Source organism: Vidua chalybeata, chromosome 21, assembly GCF_026979565.1.
Source record: "Vidua chalybeata isolate OUT-0048 chromosome 21, bVidCha1 merged haplotype, whole genome shotgun sequence".
NCBI lineage: Eukaryota > Metazoa > Chordata > Aves > Passeriformes > Viduidae > Vidua > Vidua chalybeata.
Window position 1 is genome coordinate 7,921,776 of NC_071550.1, and position 22,283 is coordinate 7,944,058.

Consider the following 22,283-nt stretch of genomic DNA (forward strand, 5'->3'; position numbering starts at 1 on the left):
AAAGAGGGCTTTATAATGACATAAATTTCTCTCTCAAAGCTACACCTGTGCCTTGAATATCAGCAAGGAAGGCTGGGCTATCCAGCATCTTTGCCCATCATGTGTCCATGGAAGCCTTGACTTTCTCCAGGCATCTCATCTCCTGCTAAGCCAAGATGAAAGCCCGTGGCTCTCTCAAAATTGTCTGCAAACTCCCTGACACTCTTTCACTTTTCTGCTTTTCCTTCCCTCCTCCCTCCCTCCCTCCCTCTCTCCCTCCCAGTAGCTGGCACAAGGAGAGTAACAGTGGAATCACCCGCATTGCTGTGGTCTGAGCAGGTTTGTCTCATATTATGTCTAAATAAATATTAATAAGAAAAATGGAATAAGAGGTCATTGACAAATTTGGCAAATATTTCCCTCCCCTTCCCTTTCCAGCCACCTGGCTCCCACAGGAAATTTTTGCCCTCAGACCAGCGCATTCAGGAAATAAACACTTGGTTCATTTTCTTGGGGGGAGGAGGAGGAGGAGAATAAAAAGGGAATTAAGGGGCCTGAAGTCCACCCCTCACATTTTGGGCAGCTGTAGACAACTGCCACCTTGAGCCATGGTTTTTGTCTGTGCTTTCCAGTCATAAATTATTACAGAAGTGGCCAGGATGGCCTTGAATGGTGCCCGTGAGCCCATCTTGATGACCTGGAGTGCTTTTCCATGCCCGTGGAGGGCATGGAATAGAACTGTGTATTTAAAAAGCTCCCAGAATTAAGAGACTGAGGCTTCAAGCTGATCACTGCACTTGAAAAATTGAAACAGCAGCAATAGGCAGAAGGAATGAAGAGAAGGAAAACCAAAGATGTAACTGTGCCTGCTCAGTGGCACTCAGTTCTCTGGCCGAGTTGACAAGGTGGGGATTGGTCAAAACTTGGATTCAATGATCTGGGATGTCTTTTCCATTCCATGATTCTGTGATGCTCGCCTGACACCTGGCCAAGGCCACATGGAATCCCAGCTCCATGCAGCTCCTCCAGCCCAGCCTTGACTGCACCCTGCCATGGCTTTCTCTCCAGCTGCCTGCTGGGCAGAGAGTAGGCAGAAATTATTCCTGGCATACCATGTGGTGGCATTCTTCAGTCCTCCAAGGAGGGAGCAGTACATCCCACTGTTCTCTTAACAACACTGACTAATCATTTATTACAAAGGAGGTTGCAGGAATCTAGGGTGGAAACTGCTCCCCAGGCCACCTAACTCACACCTCAGCAGCCCAGGCTGTTTTCAAGGCACAGCACACTCTGGAGAGATCAGCCCTGCTGCTGGCAGGCTCCAGAGTGGGACCAAGGCTGGTTTATCCATGTGTGTCTGTGGCTCTGTGTGTATATATGTATGTGTATAAAAAGTGCATGTGTGTCTGTGTGTGTGTGTATTTTACTATGTTAAGCCATAAACTGTATGGGTTAGGTATGAATTAGAACCTTATAAAATGTGTTTACTCATTCTGTGTAACTCAAAGCAGGGATTAAACAGTAGGAAAAACTGACCGGGAGAATTTTCCAAGCAGAAAAAATTTTACAGCTCTCATTGTGAAGTGCAGAGGGAGGCTTTTTTTTTTTTCTCCTTTTTTTGTGTTTAGTTTTTTGTTGTTTTTTTTTTTTTTTTTTTTTTTTCAGGGCAAGTATTTTCTGTTTGAATTTTTATGCTTATCAGATAAAAGGAGGGTGAGGAAGGCAGCTGAAGAGGAAGAAGGAATGGAGGAATAGCAGGAGAGCATTGTGGCAGGCAGAATTCACCCCAGGCACCCAAGCCCCACATTCTCCTCTCCATCTCCTGTGACAATGTACTTTCTATGCCAGTGGCATCCAGGAGGGCCTCCCCATGGCATGCTGTGCTCCCAAATAGGCTCTGCTTTTCTCATCTCCTTGAAGGCATCTTCTATAGGGAAAGCAGAATCACACAATGCTGCCGAATTTAAAGGGAATGGGTGTGGGAAAGGAGCAGTGGAAGCAGAAGCAACAGGGAGATGAGGCTCTCAGTGAGTGAGCACCTCAGAAAGGGGGAGAAGAGACAGAGGAGCAGGAAATGGGGATGGATTGAAGTCTTACAGACTGTTGGCTCTCCTTCTCATAAGGAAAGTCTGGACAAAGCACCCAATGAATAACCTCACCATTATCAAGTGAGTCATCCTAGGTCAGCTGAGTGATGTTTGGTAAAGAGCAAGGTGTCTTGCAACATGGAACCATTTAATGTATTATTTCCTTCTCTTCTTTGGTACAACTTTGGTTCTGCATCCTCTGTTTGGCCTCTTTTACCTTGTAGTTCTTGCTGCCTTGGTGAATCATCCCTGTCTGCAGGACCGGTGATCCTTGCACAGTTAACAGAGCCTGACTCATTCTCCTCTACATGTTATTTCCACAGAAGGTTGGGTTTGGGTTGTTGGGGTTTGGGTTAGGTGGTGTTTTTTTTGTGGGTTTGTTTTTTTTTTTTTCACTTCACTTTATGAACATTTTCCAGGGGACTGGGGAAAGGGAAGGGAGAAGAGAGACCTGAGAGGGTTCATTGTTTGGACAATTTTCCCTACTGCTAAATGTCAACATCCTACGCTTGATGCTTCAGATATGGAGTAGCAGGGCTTCTATTTCAGGCTTTGCAAGGGATGGGAGAGACTCATCTTATCTCTCTAACATGGCCCAAGTGATGTTTGGGTTCTATTTAGGGATTTGAAGAAAAGAGGGAAGTGATAACCTCACTGTATGAGCTCCGGGTTGGGTACCTGGCCCTGGCTTCCCTCGTCAGCACAGATCCTGGAACAGCCCTGGAATCCATTTACCACTTGGCTTAATCCTGCTCTGTTCATTCTGGAAATCTGTCTTTTGTCATCTGAGTGGTCAGATGTTGCACAGTTGCTGGCGATGACACGTCTCCAACGAACCATCCTTGAGGGATCAGTGGTCCTGGGGGTGGGAAGTGTGCCCAGATACCTCATTTTCCAAGGACGTTTAGGAGTCAAAAGGCTGTTCCCACCACAGAGTGCCTTTGGTGAGATGGGCTCCCAGGGCACATTATCCATCAGATCTGACTACTAACATCTCCCCTTCCCTGTGGAGGACAGGACTGGTTTGCTATGGTTTCTAGGATGACTTAAATTTGGGAGCAGAAGGCATTGCCAGACAAGCATCCTGCTGTGTGCCAGTGGCAGGTGTCCTCAGTGCCTGGAGGCTGCACACTTCTAAGAAAGGATTAATAGTCCTTTAGGGATGAAAATCAGCTATTAGTGGTGAGAGAGCTGGGTTGGGCCTCTGGTTATAGCCTAAAATTTGCCTTTTCCCTGCTATAATGGAAAAGTAATTTCTCTGCACCCCTGCTCCTTTGGCTGTGGTCTGTCGTGACGCTGCAGCCACTGTGACACAGGTGTGGCACAACTCGAGTCTTGGCTGAGGGGTGTAAATGACACTGTCAGAGGTATTAATGGCCTACGTGGAGACTCCACATGTCAGACACCTCACTGGCACTAGTTTGGTCCTTGAGATCACCTCAGTTTAAGAAATTAAGGGTTATATTCTGTTCTTGCGAGCAGAGGGTCTGTGCAGTGGGGCAGGAGATCCTGTCTTGCCTTGCAGTCTTAGTGAAAAAGATGGAGGGATTGCTGAGGTGATGATGGGTGCTGAGGTAGACTCCTCACAAACAAGAGAGTCCCAGCTCTTTCCTCATTCCTTGAGCCTTCTAATGGATGAAAACTGTGAAGAAAAATGTTAACTCCATTACTGGAAAATCAGTAAGTGAATGATTTATGAGCTGTGTTAAGAAAGCTGCTGTGCAGGTACTCCAATAATTTAGGTAATTCCTTGTTCAAGAACTGATGTCAACTCTTGCATATGTTAGTCCTGACCAAGTGGGTCTTTCCTAGCTCCTCAGCTGGGTCAGATAATGGTTTATTTTTTCAGTTTTATCTTGGTATTGCCTTTGGCTTCTCTTGTGAGGCCTGCTTGGATAGATGGAGAGTTATGGGAAGAGGCACAGCCAAATGAGAGGCTTTCTCCTCTGAGTCTGAGGTAACAACGTATCTACAAAAATATTTAGAACTCGCTGTGTTTGCACAAGTTTTAACCTCGGTTCTGCAGCATGTACATTAGTTTATCTGGCACATGAGTGCAATGGAACAGCTCACATGAGTAAAGCTAAACATGTGTAAATGTTTGCAAGATACGGGTCAATAATTCTTTGGAAATCATAGCAAACCAACAATCTATTTTCTTACACAGTGCTGTTCTCTAGTCTGCCTCAGACAAGTGATCAAGAATATCTGTAATAATCATTATGGTGTCATTGTTCCAAAGAGCTCACAGCCAGGATGAAGAAACTCAACAAGTGTAAATTGTTATTGTGCTATTGACTTCAAGGGAGCTACAGGAGATTTTATGAACTGAGGACCTGCCCCTTCATTCTCAAATGTTTAAAACTGCAGAGAAGGGCCAAATAAGAGGTCTGCTTCCGTGCAGGTTCCTCCATAAGGACCAATTTTTTAAGTCTTGGTTGGATAGCAGCCTGTAGGTTTGGCTGCAGTTAGGTTTGCTGAGTGCTTCGGAATGTGCTGGTCCAAAGTCTTATCACTAATTCATCAGCATCTCTGCACATGACTTATATTTAGAATAAATGAAGCCAAAAATATTTAAATATTTCAAATATTTAAAAAGATTTTCTTTGAATTTGTTGCCATTACAGGTAGAGGTTTGATCCACTTTCCAGGAACAGGCTGTGAAGTGTAAGAAGGGACTGGGAACAGGGTCAGGCAACAGTGGCAATATAAAAGCCCAAAAATTCCACTCTCCCAATAACTGCAAGGAGATATGAAGCACAGACCTCTATGGTAAAAAGTTGATAACTTTTCACCATAGGTTTACATTAATTTAATTTGACAAATTACCCGACATAATTATAGTTTTAGCAATTAATTGCACACTGAGTTAAATTCTAGGAATTGTTCCTTTCCCTTCCTGCTGGTTTGGAATTTCAATATTTGTGGCCTTTCTTTAGGAAGCTTCCCAGGATTTGTCCTCAGACATAGCTCACGGTGAAAGCTGCTCTCCTTCAAATTTAGCCATCTGAATCCCAGCAGAAGGTAGAACCTCCCAGCCCCCTGGACTGGTGAAGCTCAAGTCCTTGTTGCAGTGTTTGCATCCAAAATTTGGTAGTAATTTTTGGATAGCAGCTCATTCCCCCAGGAACTACAAGAGTGTCCTGGTTCATTTAAGGAGAGTGAGATTATTTTTCAGGTTTTGTTGCCATCTCTGCAGTGTCTGGCACGTCAGTTTGTGCTGGAGAAAGTGGCTCTGGGGCTGGAGCAGGGCTGATGGGATTCCTGGTGAATGTAAGGCTCCGTGCAGTCCTTGGATCTGCTACAGGCTGCCAGATACGGGCCTTGGGGACTACAAGTGGTCTGGACCATTGGTGCATTGCTAGAAATCTCTAATTTAAAAGAAGCTAAATATGAAAAGAAAGGAAGAATGAGGGTGGGAATGAGATCTGTGGCGATGAGAGTGAGAACTCGCTCTGTGGTGATGGACACAATCCTCTGCCAGACCGAAGGATCTGAGGACAGAGCTTTGCTTCGTGCCTGCACAACTCCCAGTACAAATGGGTTCCCACTTTGCCTTGAAATCAAGTAACTATTTTAATATGCTGCAGAGCCTGAGACAAACTCAAGGGAATAGAGACATTCACTTGGACTCTCCACCGTGCTAATGTGAATACGTGGCTTTGAGATTGGAACTCATGCCTGGATGTCTCCGAGCGTAGCAAAGTCAGCTCGTGTCTGGCTGGGGCTGACCCTTAGCAACTGAGTGAACCTTGAGAAATCCTGGAGGGCTCACAGCACAGAATGAAATGCTTTAATTCCCCCTCTTCTCCAGCAGCACACTGCCTTGGGGATGTGTTTTTACATGAGTAAAAGCATTTTTTTCTGAGGTCTTAGATATTGACTGTGAAAGACCTGTGATAAGCAGTCTGTGAAGAGCTCAGATGAAGGAGCAGGGAGTCCTATTGATGACCCTGAGAGAAGAATGCACTCATTATTAACCTTGTGCATCATAGGACATTGCAGCTCATGCAAATTGAGATTATTTGCCTCTTTTTGACTGGCTGTCTTGATGAGAACAGCTCATCTTTCAGTCCCACTTGGTGATTCCATGCAAGTTCCAGCCCTGAAGAGCACCAGTGAAGGCATTTAAGTGACTTCTATGACCCTGGAATGCAGCTTTTGCTCTTAGCTCAACCAAAGCCTTGATCCTTAAATTTAGCCATCTACAAATGCTGTCTTCCATCAGCAGAGGATCTGGTGATGGAGACCCAGGGGAGATGGAAGCCCAGAGGAAAGCTCTTCATCATTATTAATATGTCTGGTACCATACACACATAGGAAGCAAGTTCCCCCAAAATTCCTAACTTCAAAAAGGTGAAGCTGTTCGGGGAACTGCAATTTGCACCTTTGTACAAGTTGGGAAGTGAAGCACAAGCTGTGCCCAAAGTTGCAGCATGATCTCTGGCTTTTCTGCCTCAGCCTAGACAACCTGTGCTCAGCCAGAGAGATTCCTGATGGATGTGTCTTTGAGAAAAGCCATGACAAAGAAATTATTTCTGAGGCTACAGGGCTTTGGGGCGTGGGATTTCAGCTCCCATCTAACATGAGAAGCTGGTGTGCATGGATGCTCCCAGAATGTGGGCAGAAAATGTTTAGTAATAAATGGGCCTTTTTTATTTCTTTTATAATCTGGCAAGCCATGCAGGGAAGGAGGTTTTGACATCATTCCACCAGGATCAGTAGGGATGGTTTGCTTTTAATGATCTAGGCTGTGAGACAGACCATCTGCTGATGTAAATCGGAACAGCTCCGTCGCCTGAAGTTATGTTACACTAATTTAAATCAGCCCATCATTTCCAAGACAAACCAACCACCTATCACTGCCTTCCCCCACTGAGTGCCAGATCCAAAGCACATTAAACCCAGGTACGACCTCATGGTGGAGGAACCACCCTGCAAACCTGTGCTCCGCATCCACTCATCCAAAAACCCACTCCAAGCCTTCTGCTCACAGCCCTTCTCTGATCTGCCCCTCCTTCGAGGGAAAGCCCCAGGAGAAGAGGAGGGCGAGGCAAAGACCCCCAAAAGGTGACAGACTTGGAGGGCTGAGCATGCCATTTGTTTCCTCATTTCGGGAACCAAAACCTGGCAAGGGGAAGTGGAGTAAGGTCTCTTTTTCCATCTGCTGCGCTGGCATTACTCTGGAGGTCACTGCTGGGGACGGAGGTCCTCGCTGGGCCCCATCTGCCTTCTCTTGGCTCCCTCATTTATGCCCACTTGGGCCTCTGACATTCTACTCTGTTTTTCTTTCCTTGAAAATGGATCGGGAATTGGGAGCCACTGTGCAGGAACGCGCCTGTTCCCCATTACAGCTCCACTGGGGCTGTAACACGATCGTGCCTGCTCCATACCCACACAGATATTTATTTATCCATACAGCCTTTCTCCTTGTTTTCATTAAGTTAGGCAGAAAAGGTTAATCTTTCTTCTGCTAAAGCTTCAAAACCAACCAAACTAAATAAAATATGATTTCTTTCATTTCTTTTTTAAAGGACACTCTCTCTCTCTCTCTCTTTTTTTTTTTTTTTTTTCCCTTAAGTACCAGAATGAGGTCACAGTCAGAGATGCCACAAGAGTAAATTGAAAACAGGTTGAAAAAAAGCAAAGGGGAGAAAGACAGGGAAGGAAAACCACAATCAGGGAAAGCGCCTGGTAACGTTGCAGGGTTGGTGTCATCCAACCCAGTAAAGAAGCTGTCAAGACAGAGACATTGGTGCCTTCCTACTTTCCCCTTTGTGCTCTTTCTAGGAATCCTGAAGGTGAATGGCAGCAGGGAGGTCTCCTCTCATCTTAATTTCCACTTTGGTTTGCAGCGCCTGGGTTTTCTCCATGCTGCTCTTGGCACAGGCACATGGGCTGAAGGTGTGGGAACGCCTGTGAGGGTCCCAGAGCTTCCTTTTGCTCCTCGAGCCTCCTGGAGGCTGCTGGCCTCGCTCTCTTGTTTAGTCTGGTTGAACTCAGCGCCGTAGCTCGCCTTGTCCTCGGTGGGATGGTTGATAGGTGATTCATCCAGCCTGCTGTCCGCAACTGCAGGGCGCTGGCACGGCCGCAGTGGAAGGACTGAGGCAGACTGAGGCTGTTGGATGCTGTGTGCGAGCGGTCTGAGCCTGCTCCCAGCCATTTTCATTCCTCAGCCCCCGTTCCTGCCCGTCTGAGCCTCCTGCCATGAGAAATGTGCTCTCTGAAGAGCACACTGCCAGCTCACCCTTGCAGACAGGCAGCTGAGCTGGGGATGTCCTCCTCCTCCTCCTCCTCCTCCTCCTCCTCCTCCTCCTCCTTCTCCTCTGGAGATGGAGTTGAGTTCCTGGCTGGTTATCCCAGAGTGCCACCAGTGGGATGACCCCTGGCTATGCCTGCTGCGGCCAGGAGAAGTCTGCAAAGCTTCCCAGAATGGGAACCCCTCTGCAAGCTCCAAGTTTGCTCTGTTTTAAGGAGAGCCACAGCACCAGAGTCAGTGTAAAAGATGCATAGAAAACCAAAAAGAGGAGATTTGCCAAACTCCAGAGCCATGCCTGTGGATGAGGATGAGGCAGTAGCAAGGGGCTGCACTGGGGAGAGAAGGGAAATGCCACCTGGAGGGAGCTGCATCTTCCTGACAGTTATAAGTAGAGCAGAGATGGATTTTCAAAAGCTGCCTGGGGAAGTGGATGGTTTGGGGTAGATCAGCTCTGGGAAGGCATGGAAATGAGGGAGAAGAAAGTCTTGCAAGGATATTAACTGCCCCATAATTTGTAATCAGTGAGCAGCAAGTGACATTTTTTGCTCTGCACACAGCACAGCATTTTCCATAGTGATATTGAGTTCTGCTCTGGGTTTTTTACTACTGAGAAGTGAACACAGGTGAGACATCCTCATAGGAGCCAGTTATTTGTCCTTGATATCTGTAACAGCTTATTGCTTTATTTAGTGTGACATCAATTATTTATTACTATTAATGAAGGACACAGATGTCTGTCTGGTCAATAAAATATCTCCTACTCCACAGAGATGATCTACTTAGCTATCATTTACTCTGCGGAGAACCTTTGGATTCTTTCTGAAATTTAATAACACGAGCAAAGATACTCAGGCAATCTAGAAGGTTTGTGCTTCAGGGCTGCTTTGGGAGGCTGAAATCCTTCTTTATATTTGCTGGCGGGATGTGTGAGAACACAAGTCCAGATGGGAAAAAGAAGCCCCTTTGCTTTCCATCACGAGCTACTTATCCATGTAATCCCTTTTATAAAGTGATCAAACTACTTCCTAAAAGATGGTTGGGTTATTTGCCCTTTGCAGGAGTAGACCAACCATTTATCCATGTCCAGTTTACATCCTCTTGCCATTACTGCCCATTAACCTAACTATTGCTTTTCCATCTGAGTGCCTGCCCTGTTGATGTGTTCACAGTCATGTATCTCTATTTGACCTTTTATTCCTGTTTTTATTGGAAAACCTGGGCTTTTTGTTCTTTCCCTGTGAAATTTTCTCTCCTTTTCCTGTGCCTTGGTCTTGAGCACAGCTGAGGAATGCTGTGCACTTAGTCCTCACGTGGCCTCATGCAGCTGGGTCAGTGTTCTCCTGCTGCTACATGATCTCAGGATCACATTTTCTTGGTAGGGCAACATTACTGTCAATCAAGTGGCCCAAGTGTCCAAAGCCAGGTTGGAGAGGGCTTGGAGAAACCTGGTCTAGTGGAAGGTCCCTGCCTGTGGTTGGGGGTGAGGTGAAAGGGGATGACCTTTCTTGTCCCTTCCAATCCAAACCATTCTGTGATTGATGATAATTCTCTCACCATTCTACCAAAAGCAGCTGTTGCTTTAGCTCTCTTCCACTGACAAGGTCCCAGTCTAAATCTAGGGAATAACATGTTTTCTGCTCCTGAAGAAGGCTTAGGAAATTTCATTCCAGCTGCTCTCAGAGCACTGAGGACTGAAGGTTCTCTGCCTTCTCTTTTGTGAGATGAACAAATACAGTCTCTGTGTGCTCTGCTTTGCCCAGGGGAGAGCAGGGAATAGCAGCTCCCTGCACTGGATGCAGGCTGACAGCTCTGGGTAGCTGGCTTGTCCCCAGGGTGTCCATTCCCTGTCTTTGCTCCGTGGTCTGTGCAGTCTGGCACCACCAGTGAACTCACTGCTGCTTGTAGAGGTACAGAAAACTGCCAGCCTTGAGGCTGAGGTTCCAGCATCTTTGTTAGCATCTATTTTGCTGTTTTCATAATAACCTCCTTGCTTTGCAGAGCCAACAAGAGGGGAGAGTTCCCCAGAGGTTCAGGATTGAGCAAAAAGCACCCTCTTGCTTTGTGGGTTTTATTGCAAGGGTTTTGGCTCAATCCAAGTGGAGACACTGTTGGCAGACCCTGCAATCTTCATTTCCTCCTGTGCAGGGGGATAGAAATACACTCCACTCCCTGAGCAGGTCTGATCCATGGCAAACCAGACCACTGTGGGAAGCAGCTGCTGTGTGTCAGGGCAGTTCTCCCTGCCAGCCTGTTCCCTCAAAAGTATTCAGACAGACCATGGAAGATGAGCTTTCAGATGTTAGTATATGTCATAGAGAAAGTTAGCTGTGCAATTTTCATTGTAGAATGGACTGTGTTGGAAAGGACCTGAAAGATCATCTCATTCCAGCTGCCCTGCCTTGGGCTTGTCCTGCCCTTCCACTAGACCAGCTTGCTCCAAGCCCTGTCCAACCTAGCCTTAATGCATTCTTTGATTCAGTGGTTGCACATGACATTTTCCATCTCATTTCCAGTCTCCTGCAAGTCTGGTTCCACCCTCTCCCTGTCTCAGCCCATCCCATCTCTTGTGCTCCCTGGCACAGATATCCTGGCTGAACCTCCTACCTGGGGGCTGCCCAGTCCAAATCTTGGACTCCAAGTCCCCTTGGCCTCGCCCAGCTCTCAGTGCAGTCTCTGCCCAGCTATTTCCTTTCCTAGCCCTCATCAGCTGCTTAGAGGAAGGTGTGAGATCCCACAGCATTCATCCGTGGGAGGATCTGTCCCACCCTGAAGCTTCTTCCTGGTCAGAAGGGAAGTTGCTTGAGGCTGGAAGAGCCTTAAAGTCCTTTGCTCTACTTCAACAACACATTCTGGTCCTGCTTTTTTGTTGGTGATTCATCAGGTTTGTAAGTCATGGCAGAGTCTGTTCTCAGTGACTCCTGGTGACAGGGAGTTCCCCAATCCAGCCCAATGCTGTAGGAAAAGAGATGGAAATGAAAATTGGAAATGAGAAATAGGGGGTTGTTTGTTTGCTTAAACCATAAACCCAGAGCTGAGGGACTTGTTGAAGGCTGGGCAGTGCTCGTGACTTCCAGGCAGGGATTTTCCTGCTGCCAACCCAACCTGCCTGTTGAGTTGTCTTGGGATTTGGGACAGACCTGCGTCCAGGAGCTGGGTTGAGCTACAGAGACTGGTGACAGAGCTGCCTGAAAAAGCTTGGAAAGAACAAGTCGTGCTGGGAGCATTAAAACGAATAATTAAGGCTTGTATTCCTTCAGGGAGGAAAAGAATTTATTGCTGCTCTTTTCTCTAGCCAAGGGGGATATTTGTTACTGAGTTGTGTGTTTGGAGACAAGACGCAAATGCGGTTTAGGGGGCTGGGGATGAGGGGATCTTTTTCTTCTACCTGGATAATTCAGCTTCACAGTGGGATGTTCTGGGCTGGTTATACCACTGGCTTGTTCCTTAGGGTCTGTACCAAGAACTGGTGCTTTGTTTCAGTACTCCTCAGTCACTTTTGCCTTTAGAAAAACAAAAGTGCTGAGAAGGGAATTCTCCTCCTCCCTCTGCTGCGATGTCTTGACATTTCCACATGCACAAGGTACCCAGCACAGCAATCTGGGCCCAGCTTGGCTTACACCAGCACAACTACCACCTACAGCAGCCCTTGCTCTGATTCCCATCACTGGGAATAGGGCACAGCCTGGGCAGATGCTCTGTCTTATTTTCCTCTGTGGTACCTCAGGCTTTCAGTTACAACAGTGTGAAACAGGAATTAAATGCAATGAGCTCTAACCAATAGACAGGCTGCCCACTGCGAGGAGACAGGTTGCACAGCAGTGGTCATGCCCAAAAACCTTAATAAATTTTCAGTTTCAGCTGGGTCATGATCTAAGTGTTTAATAGGCTTTATAAACCAGAAGGCTAAAAAGAAAGTTTTTTTCAGTATTTTTAATTTTTTTTAATTAGTGGGGGTTTTTTTCCTTCAAATGCTTATAAAAAAGCAAGTGTTCTTCAACATGACTGAAGGAGATCCAGTCAGAGGTCCAGGAGCTGGAAGAGTGCAGATAAAAGGGAATGCAAAGCTACTGGCTGTCATTAAATTTAAAAAAAAAAAAAAAACAAAACAAAAAAAAAAAAAAATCACATTGAGAGCAATTCCACCCAAGCACTAAAAATGTCTTTTTTGCTGTTAGTCCAACATTGTAGAAACACCTTTTGGTGTGGCAGGTTATGTTTGGAAAAGGCCATGCCTTGTTTAAGAGCTGGGCATGCAGCAAGGACAAGAGATCCGTGTTTAGCCAGGCCTCCAGACCTTCTGTAGCCCGCCTCTGGATGGTGGTTCTGCCTGAAGTGAGGCCACACGTCCCCTCTGTGCTGTGATTGCAGCTGGCCACACAGTGACGTAGCCCTGGCCCCCATTCCTGCAAAGCTGCTGGCCCAGGCGTGTTTCCTACTTGCTTTGTCCATAGGTGACATTCTCCATACGGACTTGGGACATCACACAGCCACAGCCAGCTGCAGTTTGTTGATTGCATGTCCTGCGTAGAGATGTTCCTACAGTGATTTTTAAAGTGGTCAGAGTAATTCTACACCTGTGTTGATGTTCTGCTCTCGCTCCTCTCTTTGCTCTGCAGGAGAATCCTTGAGCTTTGCAGATGATTTGCTCTCTGGCCTGGCAACCTCCTGTGTGGCAGCGGGTCGGAGCCACGGAGATGTCCCTGAAACCAGCCTCTATTCAGTCATTTTCAAGTGCCTGGAACCAGATGGTCTGTACAAGTAAGGAGAGACACGTGGGGAGCTGCTGGGGGCAAGGAGGGATCTCCAATGCTGTTGTTGAATTGTTGTTGACCTTTTTGGTCAGCACTGTGTTACACCTGACACGGGACAAATGGTCAGACCCTTCCTGCTGCTTTGGGTGTTACATGCAGCTGGTGAAATGGAAAACCAGTGCTGGAGGCACTGGGAGGGGCTGGGACACTCCTGGATAACACCTACTTTTAGTATTCTGGCTTTCCAGGTCCATGCCTGGTGGACAGGATTGTCTCTCATGGAAGAACTAAGCTGATGTGGTCAGATTGGAGCAAGCTGCCAAGTGCCTGGAGGGATGAAATAGATGTCAAAAGAGTGACAAGTGTTTATAAGTTGCTATTTCTCTTAGTAGGACATATTTGAGATCAGAGAGACACCAAATCCTTCTGCCCACTGCCCACATATTGTGGACACTTCACTCTTCTGAGATACTTTTTGGGGGTTGAATTTTCTGTTTGAATCTTGTGGATTAATTAGTTTCCAGAGCAAAGGGATAACATCAAGAACTGAATTTTAACTTCTCCTTTAATGTCATTTGGACAGGGCCTGGGCTTTCCAATCTGGCTCATTAGCCAGGGCATCCTCTGTCTTGAGAGGGATATCAGGAGTCAGATCAGTAAGAGAGGAAAAACAGAGCAAAGAGGCAAGGAGACAGAGGAGAGGCAGAGTAAGCAAGAGAGAAACACCCAGGGCTTAATGTCAGAGTGACTGCAATAATTAAAACACATTTTGTAGTGAGTAATGAAACTTTTTATGGGACCACAAAAGCATTTAAAGTGAGAGCTGGCAAATAGTCTGTCAGCGAGAACTTTTTAAGACCTTGATTAATACTTTCCCTCCACCACCCCCCAGTTAAGTATGTTGACAGCCTCCAAAGCCTTTATTGCACATCCCTGGAGCAGGGCTGTCTCCAGGAGTGGGCTCCAAGTGATACCTCTTGTCATTTAATAATATCAGACATTTTCTTGTTGAATATCTATAATGCATAAATATAATTATTTATGTCTCTGGGAACTGGGCTGCTCTCAAAAGGTGCCAGGGAGAGGCTGGAGCAACCACAGAGCTTGCTAATAACCCAATGCCCATAAAACTGGCCCGTTGTGAGCTCTCAGCTCCCAGCTGCCAGGGGCACTGGGAGAGGGAAGAGCCACTGGTTTTGATGGAGGCTACTGCCGTGGTGAGCACACAGAGCTGGGAGCCAGCAGGTCTGGCTCTTGGGCAGCCAGGGCTGCCAAGTCATCTTCCCCATCTGCCAGGCAGGGGTAATTGCACTCACCCATCCCTTTAGGGGCTCTGTGATCTAATTCCTGGTGTCTGCAAAGGGCTGGGAGAGCCTTGGGTGGAAGGCAGAGGGCTTTGTCCAGGGTTTTGTCATCCCTGTGGTCAAAGCCAGTCTTCTGCTTCCCAGCCCCAAGGCACACTGCCATGGAGGTGGTCAGCAGAGCTGGCAGTGCCCTGTGCCCTGGGCGTGGCTCCTGCTCTGTGGGTGCTCCTGGGCAAGGAACAGCAGCTTTTGTGGGGAGCCGTGGCTGCAGGCAGCCAGCAGGCAGCAGTCCCCTGACACCAGGGAGCTCTGGAGCTCATCCTGTGTGGGGACAGGCCCCAGGGTGACGCACAGTTCTGGCTCTGTCCCACAGCTAATGCTCAGCAGGGCTTGGCTCTCCACTCCCAGGGCGGTGCACACAGCGCACATGGACGGGCACATGTTCGTTTGGGCACCTCTGGGGCACCTCTGAACGTCCAAAAAAATTGCATATGGGCACACCACAGCACCTCCTCCTCGCTGGCTGCTGCTGAGCACGTGGCATGGACTGATGACCCCCTGCTCCCCGTTGGCGTGAGCCGCCGTGGCTCCTGCCTGCCCAACACGCACCCGCTTGCTCCAACCTGGGCTCTGCCCAGCATGTTTACTGAGCATTCTCAGATACACAGGAACCCCCATTAAATATTCCTCTGCTCAGATGTCCACAAGGTTGCAACACAGCGTGAGGAAAGCCAGAGCAGAGAAATGTGAGGCTAACGCTGCTCTGCGCCCGCACAGACAGAACAACAACACAAACACGGGCACGGGGTCATTTCTTAAATTGAATTTCTTCTGCTTGTTTCATTCGTTTCTGTGGAAAAATAGCTATCTATAATAGCTCTGGGCTGGGTATAATCCTGATTATAGCCACTTGCAGGTCTCTGTGCTGTTCTCTAAGCTGGGAGGTAAGCACACAGTCTGCAGCATCAGAGCTCTTCAAAAACAAATTGTTTGCTTCTGCAGTAGTCTGAAGGTATCACATAACCCTAGCAAGGGAACTGGGAGGTCATGGAACTCTCTTCTGCCCTGTAAATGTGTCGAACATCCTGTCCCTTTTCTTCTGTAGTACCTAGAGCAATTACACTCTGCTGTGGACCATTCCTTTGGAGTACAACCAGCCTGAGATCAAAGCTGGGCTGGAGTATGAAAACAAACCCAAAAAATGTTCTACAAGTAAACAAATAAACAAAGTCTGATTGATTCCTTTGCTTTTAAGACTTCTGTAATTCCAAAATATGAATTAACAAAAGGAGAACTAATTTCTTTGTCCTTTGCAGTTTCAGTTTGAGGAAAATATGTTGCCTGTCAGCCCTTCTCTTCCCCTTGCCTTTAACACATTGGGGCTAAGATGCCAGTCCCTGCATAGAGGGTTTTCCAGGGCAAGTAGATCATGTCAACAAAGACACATGCTCCAAAGGCTCATGTACACGTGTGCACACTCCTGCCAGTCTGCCACACACGGGTGCCCATCCATGGAGATCCATGCTGCGTTCATGGGAATGCACTCCCATGGACCTATGCATGGATACTGAGGACGGTCCTTGAGGACTGTTGAGTTTTGTTGCAGTTCTTCAAAAGCAGAAATCTTATATTCTTGTGAAATGGAGAAGGGATTGCTCTCCCCCGAGGACTAAAGCTGTCTGTCAAGCTTCCCCCCAGGTGAATCTGGAAGAGGATGAGGTGAGAAGGGCAGAGGAAGAGATGTCAATGTGTCTGTGAAGTGCTCACCTTGCATGGACCAGCCAGCCTGGACAGCAGCCAGTACCACTCAGATGGATGGTTTGGGAGCCTTGGGAGCACCAGACTTTGACAGGCAGCTTGTGATGAACCAAAACCAAAACAACAGTGGGGAGAAAGGGCTCTGGCTTGTCTCAGAGATCAAACTCAGCTTAGGGAACTGAGCACCCCACAAACCATCCAGTCTCTTCACTGAGGAGGCAGGAGCTTCCCCTGGGCACCTCACAGCCTCCCTGAGCCTTCAACCCAGCTCATCCATCTCAGCTTTCACCCCATTGCTCAGGGAATGCCTGGGGATGCCTCATGGCTGAGCCATACCTGCTCCTACCAGAAGGCAGCTGTGCCAGCCGAGCACGTTTGCTTCAAATACTTGGGGAGACACCAAGTATCCCTCAGCCAAAAATGCAAATTCTGGAAAGGGAAATGAAAACCCCCTCCAGCTCCTCAATGGAGCTGCAGTGCAAACACACCAACCTCTTCCCTGCGCCACAGATACTATAATTATAGATTAGATTAAATCCCAATGTTTCACTTTATTTACATTCCTGACCTAGCCTATTCATTTCCAGTGTTTGTGCCAAGAATCAGCACAAAATTTACTGGAAATAATATGGAAGTCATCAGGATTCCTTCCAGAGCCTTTCCTTGGAGTGTGTTCATATGCTGTGAAGAAGCCTTGACTTTACATTCCCTTTGCTGGCTCAGATGGGGTTTCCCCAGGGTGATCATGAACCAGCCCAAAGGCTCTGGGAGAGCACGTTTCAGGGGTGTTGGAAAGGTGGAAACCTCTTCCTAGGGGCTGAAGATTCAGGACTGCTGTTGGAGGGAAGGGGAAAGGTGGAAACCTCTTCCTAGGGGCTGAAGATTCAGGACTGCTGTTGGAGGGAAGGGGATTCAGTCAGAGCTCAGAATGGCAACACGAGGCTCCCATCTGCAGCCAGGACCTACCAAGTCCTGCCCAGGCAGAGTCACCCTCTGTAGGGTCTGCAGGCCATCAACAGCATGGCCAGGCTCAGCTTGGGATAACATGGAACATGCTTTTTTTGGTGAGCTTAAGGAAAAAGGCAGAGGTGGGGAGCAGGGAGAGCCCATCAGAGCATGGAGAGGCAGCGGCTGCAATCCCACAGGCTGAACGTGCTGAAGGAGCTGGCCCGGAGCAAGGCTGATTAATGCAGAGTGACCTCTGCTGTGTGCATAGCTGGGATAAAAAGTGGAATGGAAAACCCTTGCTGCTCAAGAGTGTGTTAATGCTGGCAGCAGTCCCCTGCTCCTTATATGATGCTAATTGTTGTTGTTGGTCTTTCGTCAGGAAGACACGTGAATGAGCGCTGGAGCAATCAGAGACAGATCCCAAATAGCTCCGTGGCATGGGTTAAAACACATCTGTTATAGCCCTTGGCCGGGTCCCCTGTGTGCACAGGAGCTGTGCTGCTTCATTGAATCCACCTCTCCCGTTCCACATGCTCTCCAGCTTCCCAAAGCTGAGTGGTGCATGGCTGTAGTTTCTCCTCAGGCATTCCTGGCTTGCAGAAACTCAAACGAGGCAAGTCAGGAGCTGATTTTGCTAAATCCTAAGCCTGTATTCCAAATGCAGGCTCATTCTTTCTCAGCACTTTGGGGTTGTGGCAGAGCCAGGCTGCCCAAGCGCTGGCTCAGGTGTGTGGTTGTTTTTGCTGAAATGAGTCCAGCACAGAACCCTCTGGGCTCACCTGGGATCACTGGCTTGCAGGGGGATTGGCCCCATGAAAGATGGGCTGTACAGGGAGCTCAGGCGCTCAGCAGGAGGGTATAATCCCTGCACTCATTTCCAGGAAGTCCCATTTATGGAGGTGGGTTGGGCTCCTGCTGAGGTTCCAGTATCAGGAGGATACACATCTAAAAAACACAGAGAAGACATTCATGGTTTTTTCATGGCCAGTCAAATTTGGGGTCTCTTCCCAACTTCACCATTTACTCTGTTGAGTTATTTAAGGAGAACCTTTTGTCTCGCTTCCATCATCACCCATTTACCTGTACCCTTTAAAAACTCAGGTTTTTATCTCTCTTGTGCTGTCCTTGTGTCCAGCCTGGCCTGGGCGGCTCAGATCAAGGCCTCCAGGTGCTGCTGCAGTGTTGCTACACTGATTATTTCTCATCACCCTTCTAAAAGTTGTGTCTGTGCCTGAATTTTCCTTCTGATCAGTTTCTGCCAACAGTACTCAACCACCTGGGACAGATCTGGAGTCAGGAGACGCCTTTCTCTGACCTCAGTAGAACCTTCTTCTTTAGTATCTGCCAAGTTTATGGGTATCTCACACCTTTTTGCTGAAAGACCAGGTTTTTCTTCCCAAATTCTCTGCTTCTGCTCATAACTCATGCCACAGAGAGAACAGAACAGCTTTTGCTGCCTCCCACGGCCATCTCCTCTCTGCCCCTTCCTCAACACAATCAGACTGAAGCAACATTTTTGATTTTGTCCCTAAAAACTGCCAGCATCTAAATCCCAGACCTGTCCATTCACATTGTCCCTCTGGAGGTGGCTGGAGGAAGGCTGGCAGTGGTGTAGTGAGGAATAGGAAGGAGGAGGAGGCATGGAGGGGTTATTTTGTGAGGTATTGCAGCTGGGGGAGTGTGCCCATATAGGATTCTTCCTGGGAATGGCAATGGGGTGGAGAGGAAGATTTTGGCCTCTTTTCCTGTTGGTAGATAAATGGATCTTTACAATTCCACCTTTTTCCCATCAGCAATCCCATATCCCCAACCCCTTTTAGTCACAGAACTTGGAGAATATTCTTATTCCTGACTGTGTAGAAACCTAATGCTGCTCCACGTCCAAGTCTTATCTCATGGACTAATGGGAGAGGGAGTGCAAGAGCTGTGATATAAATATCAACACGGGCCTTGCTGGCTTTGATTTGCTCTAAGCCAGCCAAAGCTGCATCGTGCTACTGCCTCGGAGCCATTTGTTTTGTTCATCAGGTCTCCATGGTGCAGAGCACCCTCATCCTGAAGGCTGGAAAGCTGAGGGCCATGTTGGTTTGATTCTTCCAGCACAGTTTGAACACATTCCAGTTCCAGGACACAAAGAACACAGGACACACCCTGCTTTTTTTATCTTGTAGAGAAGAACGGAGTGAGGAGAAGGGCAAATGTCCTTGTTGGCTGTGTCCTAGCAAGGGAGACTGGGAGGGAGAGGTGTGACATGCCTGGAGCTGAGCAAAGGTGAGGGATGGCCATGCTCACATTTCACATAAGCACCACTTCAGGAGAATTGCTTTTTTTGGCCCGGTGATTAAGAGATGCTCCCTGCAAAGAATTGTATTCTCTTCCTAATTTCCTTGTGCAGTCTGGGACCCAGGTATCTGAGAGTGGGAAGTCTGACGGCTGTCCTGCACCCATAGCAGCTCAACCAGACAACTCAAGATTTGGGCTTATTCAAGCTTTAAGGAGTGGCCAAAAGCAACACAATTCTGTCCACAAACTTACCCAAGGAAGGACGTGACCAGCTCCTACTGAACCCACGCGTCTTATCTGAACCCAGAGCCATCCCCACAGCCTGGGGGGTCAGTCAGACTCTGGGTGGGACCCCAGGTCCCCAGAGGTGGAGATATTTGACAGTGATACTTCTCTGAATAAAAAGGATAAGTCACAAGCTAATCCTACCTGCTCATCTTTTTGTCCACTCTCAAAAGCAAAGTTTGGATGCCATGAGCTGCAAGTTCTGTCCCAACTCAGCCCAGCAATGTGCATTTGTGCATTTCTCTCACATATGGCTGCAACTCCATAAAACTAGTCAAAATTTTTTTTGTTTGTTTCATTTTCCCAAAGGACACCTGCAGCACATCCCAGCCCATCCTTTTCTTGTAACAACAACAGCACAGAGAGTCCTTCACCAGCCTTGTCTCCCAGAGAACACTTTGTTATTTTTGTTTTCCTTTTGTGTGTGTGTTATTTATTTAAAAAAAATAAATCTCTTTTAATCTCTGACTTGTGCAGAACATTACATCAGTAAGCACCCACCTCTTGATCATGCCAAACTGGAGTTTATCAGCACAAAGTGACCTCTCCAGCTCTGCCACCTCTTCTCCCCCTCAGAGCCATGGCTCTTTCCCAGAGAAAAAAGGGAGTTTCTGCAGGGAGTTTGTCACGGGAGAGCTGCAGGCAATGGAGCCCCTGCTCAGATCTCAAATGGCCTTTGATTTATTCCTTGGGGTTTGGGTTGTTTCCCCCCTGCCTGTGTTTGCAAAAGTTGCCGGTAAATTGAGACATCTCCATTTTGGGAGCATCACGTTCAAGGTTTCACCATCAGAGCCACAGCTCCCGTTGGCTTCAGCTGAATTTGTGGCATAGTAAAACAGACATCAAAAAAGTAACCTCAAAGTAGCTGCTTCTTCCTGACTTTTTCCACCTGTAAAACATGTATTAAAACTGAACCACACCCTTTGTTGGGCTTCCAATACAGTGAGGAGATCCATAGTAAAATGGGAGAAAAAGGCGAGGAGCATCTCTGCTGGGCTGCAGAGATGGCAGCCACGTGGGGAGGTGGGGCTTGCTGTGGGGGATGCTCTGTGCTGAGCTGTGGCCCATTGGTTTCTGCTTGGTCACCCCCATCTGATGCCACTCCCAAGGATATTTCCTTGGAGTACCTTCAGAGCAATTGCTCCCACCACACGTGCCCTCATTGCTCCTGGTCACCTCACACACACACACACACACACTTGCTTCCCTCATCAGGAATGAGATAAATTCAATTATACAGCAATATGGTTTCTGTTACAAGAAGGGGAAAAAGCATACTCTGGCTTTCACTAAAAACCCTTGGAGCCAAAGCTTATGTCATGATGTAAAAGTTAAAAAAAAAAAAAAAAAAAAAAAAAAAAGAAAAAAAAAAAGAAGTAGGGTCTGTGGGATGCTGGTTGTTCAAGGAGGGGTCAGTGGGGTCCTGTTTTCACTGGATGGAGTTGGGTGTGGAGACACTGCCCTGGCAGGATGGGTGTGAAAGGAGCTCAAAGCTGGGTCACAGGAACATGCTTGCCCAAACACCTGGGCAGTGAACTGGGCTTGGGCGCATCTTGCCACAGCTCTGGGCTGTCATACCCCTGGATCAGGGTCTGTTGCTTGTCTTCCATCTTTTCTCCTCTTGATTTTTGCCAGGGAAACTGTAGGGCAGCCCATGGCAGCAGCAACCTGAGCTAGGTCTGGAGTGTGCTAGTTTTCTCCTTCCCTCTGAGCATCTCCCACTGCCCTGCAGCTACAGGAGTGGCCTCTCCTCCTAATCTCATTGCACAACCCCAAACAGAAGGGCTGGGATACTTTCATGTTTTCCTTCCCTCTGGTTTGCATCATTGCAACATTCCAGTCTTCCAGCCTTTCTGGGCAGGGTCTGTGGGGATGTGTCCTGCACACAGGAGGCTTTGCACATCCCAGTTTCTCACATGGGGCAGGGGATGTTGGGGAGGGCTGGTTGGTCTCCAGGAGACCCACCCCAGGCTGCTGGGGGAACCTCTCAGACAAAGCAACTGAAACCAAAATACTTCTTCAGTGTTTTGACACGTCACTGCTGATGTAAGGGGAAGGATTTCAAACCATTTCAGCTGCCGCAAGTTGTACTCTTGGCCCTACACTGCAGGGCAGTCTTTGCCCCTTGTGTCCCTCCCCTCTGGGTCTGGGGGCTTTGTTAGGTTGGTGGATGTTTTGTGGTGTTGCATCCCCATGGGTGCTGCCCTCCTGAGGGCACAGAGGTGGAGGAACAAGGAGCCGGGTGCATTTCTGTCCATGCTCTTTATAGCTTTGGACCTGGTGCTGGGGCATCTCACTTTGCTGAGGGTACCTTAGTGCTACCCAACAGCCTCATAAACACACCAACCATCCCATAACCCTACTCCATAGCCCACAGGTAAAATCAGGGCCAGATCCTACTGTAAGTAGCCCCTGGGTGTGCAGGTGAATTTAGAGGTGCTCGGTGGAGCAGTGTGGGATCGTGTGGCTGCTTAGACCCACACTGGCAGGTGAAGCAAACTGATAAACTGGACTTTCCACATTGCTGCAACTGAGAGTATGCAGAGAACAGGATGTCCCAAACACTGCTGAAGCCCAACAAAATGCTGCACCTGGAGTCCCCCTTGGCAGTGCCCCTTGTACCTCCCTT

The 22,283-nt window shown here is 47.8% G+C and overlaps 1 protein-coding gene across 1 annotated transcript in view; it reads left to right on the plus strand.

Annotated features, from left to right (window-relative positions):
* The window catches only part of ASTN2 (astrotactin 2), a 320,575-nt gene that overhangs the window by 276,911 nt on the left and 21,381 nt on the right, over positions 1-22,283 (plus strand). Inside the window, exon 20 of the mRNA XM_053961860.1 lies at positions 12,942-13,083. Within this exon, the coding sequence (XP_053817835.1) occupies positions 12,942-13,083 (142 nt within the window). The remainder of the gene's footprint in view (positions 1-12,941; positions 13,084-22,283) is intronic.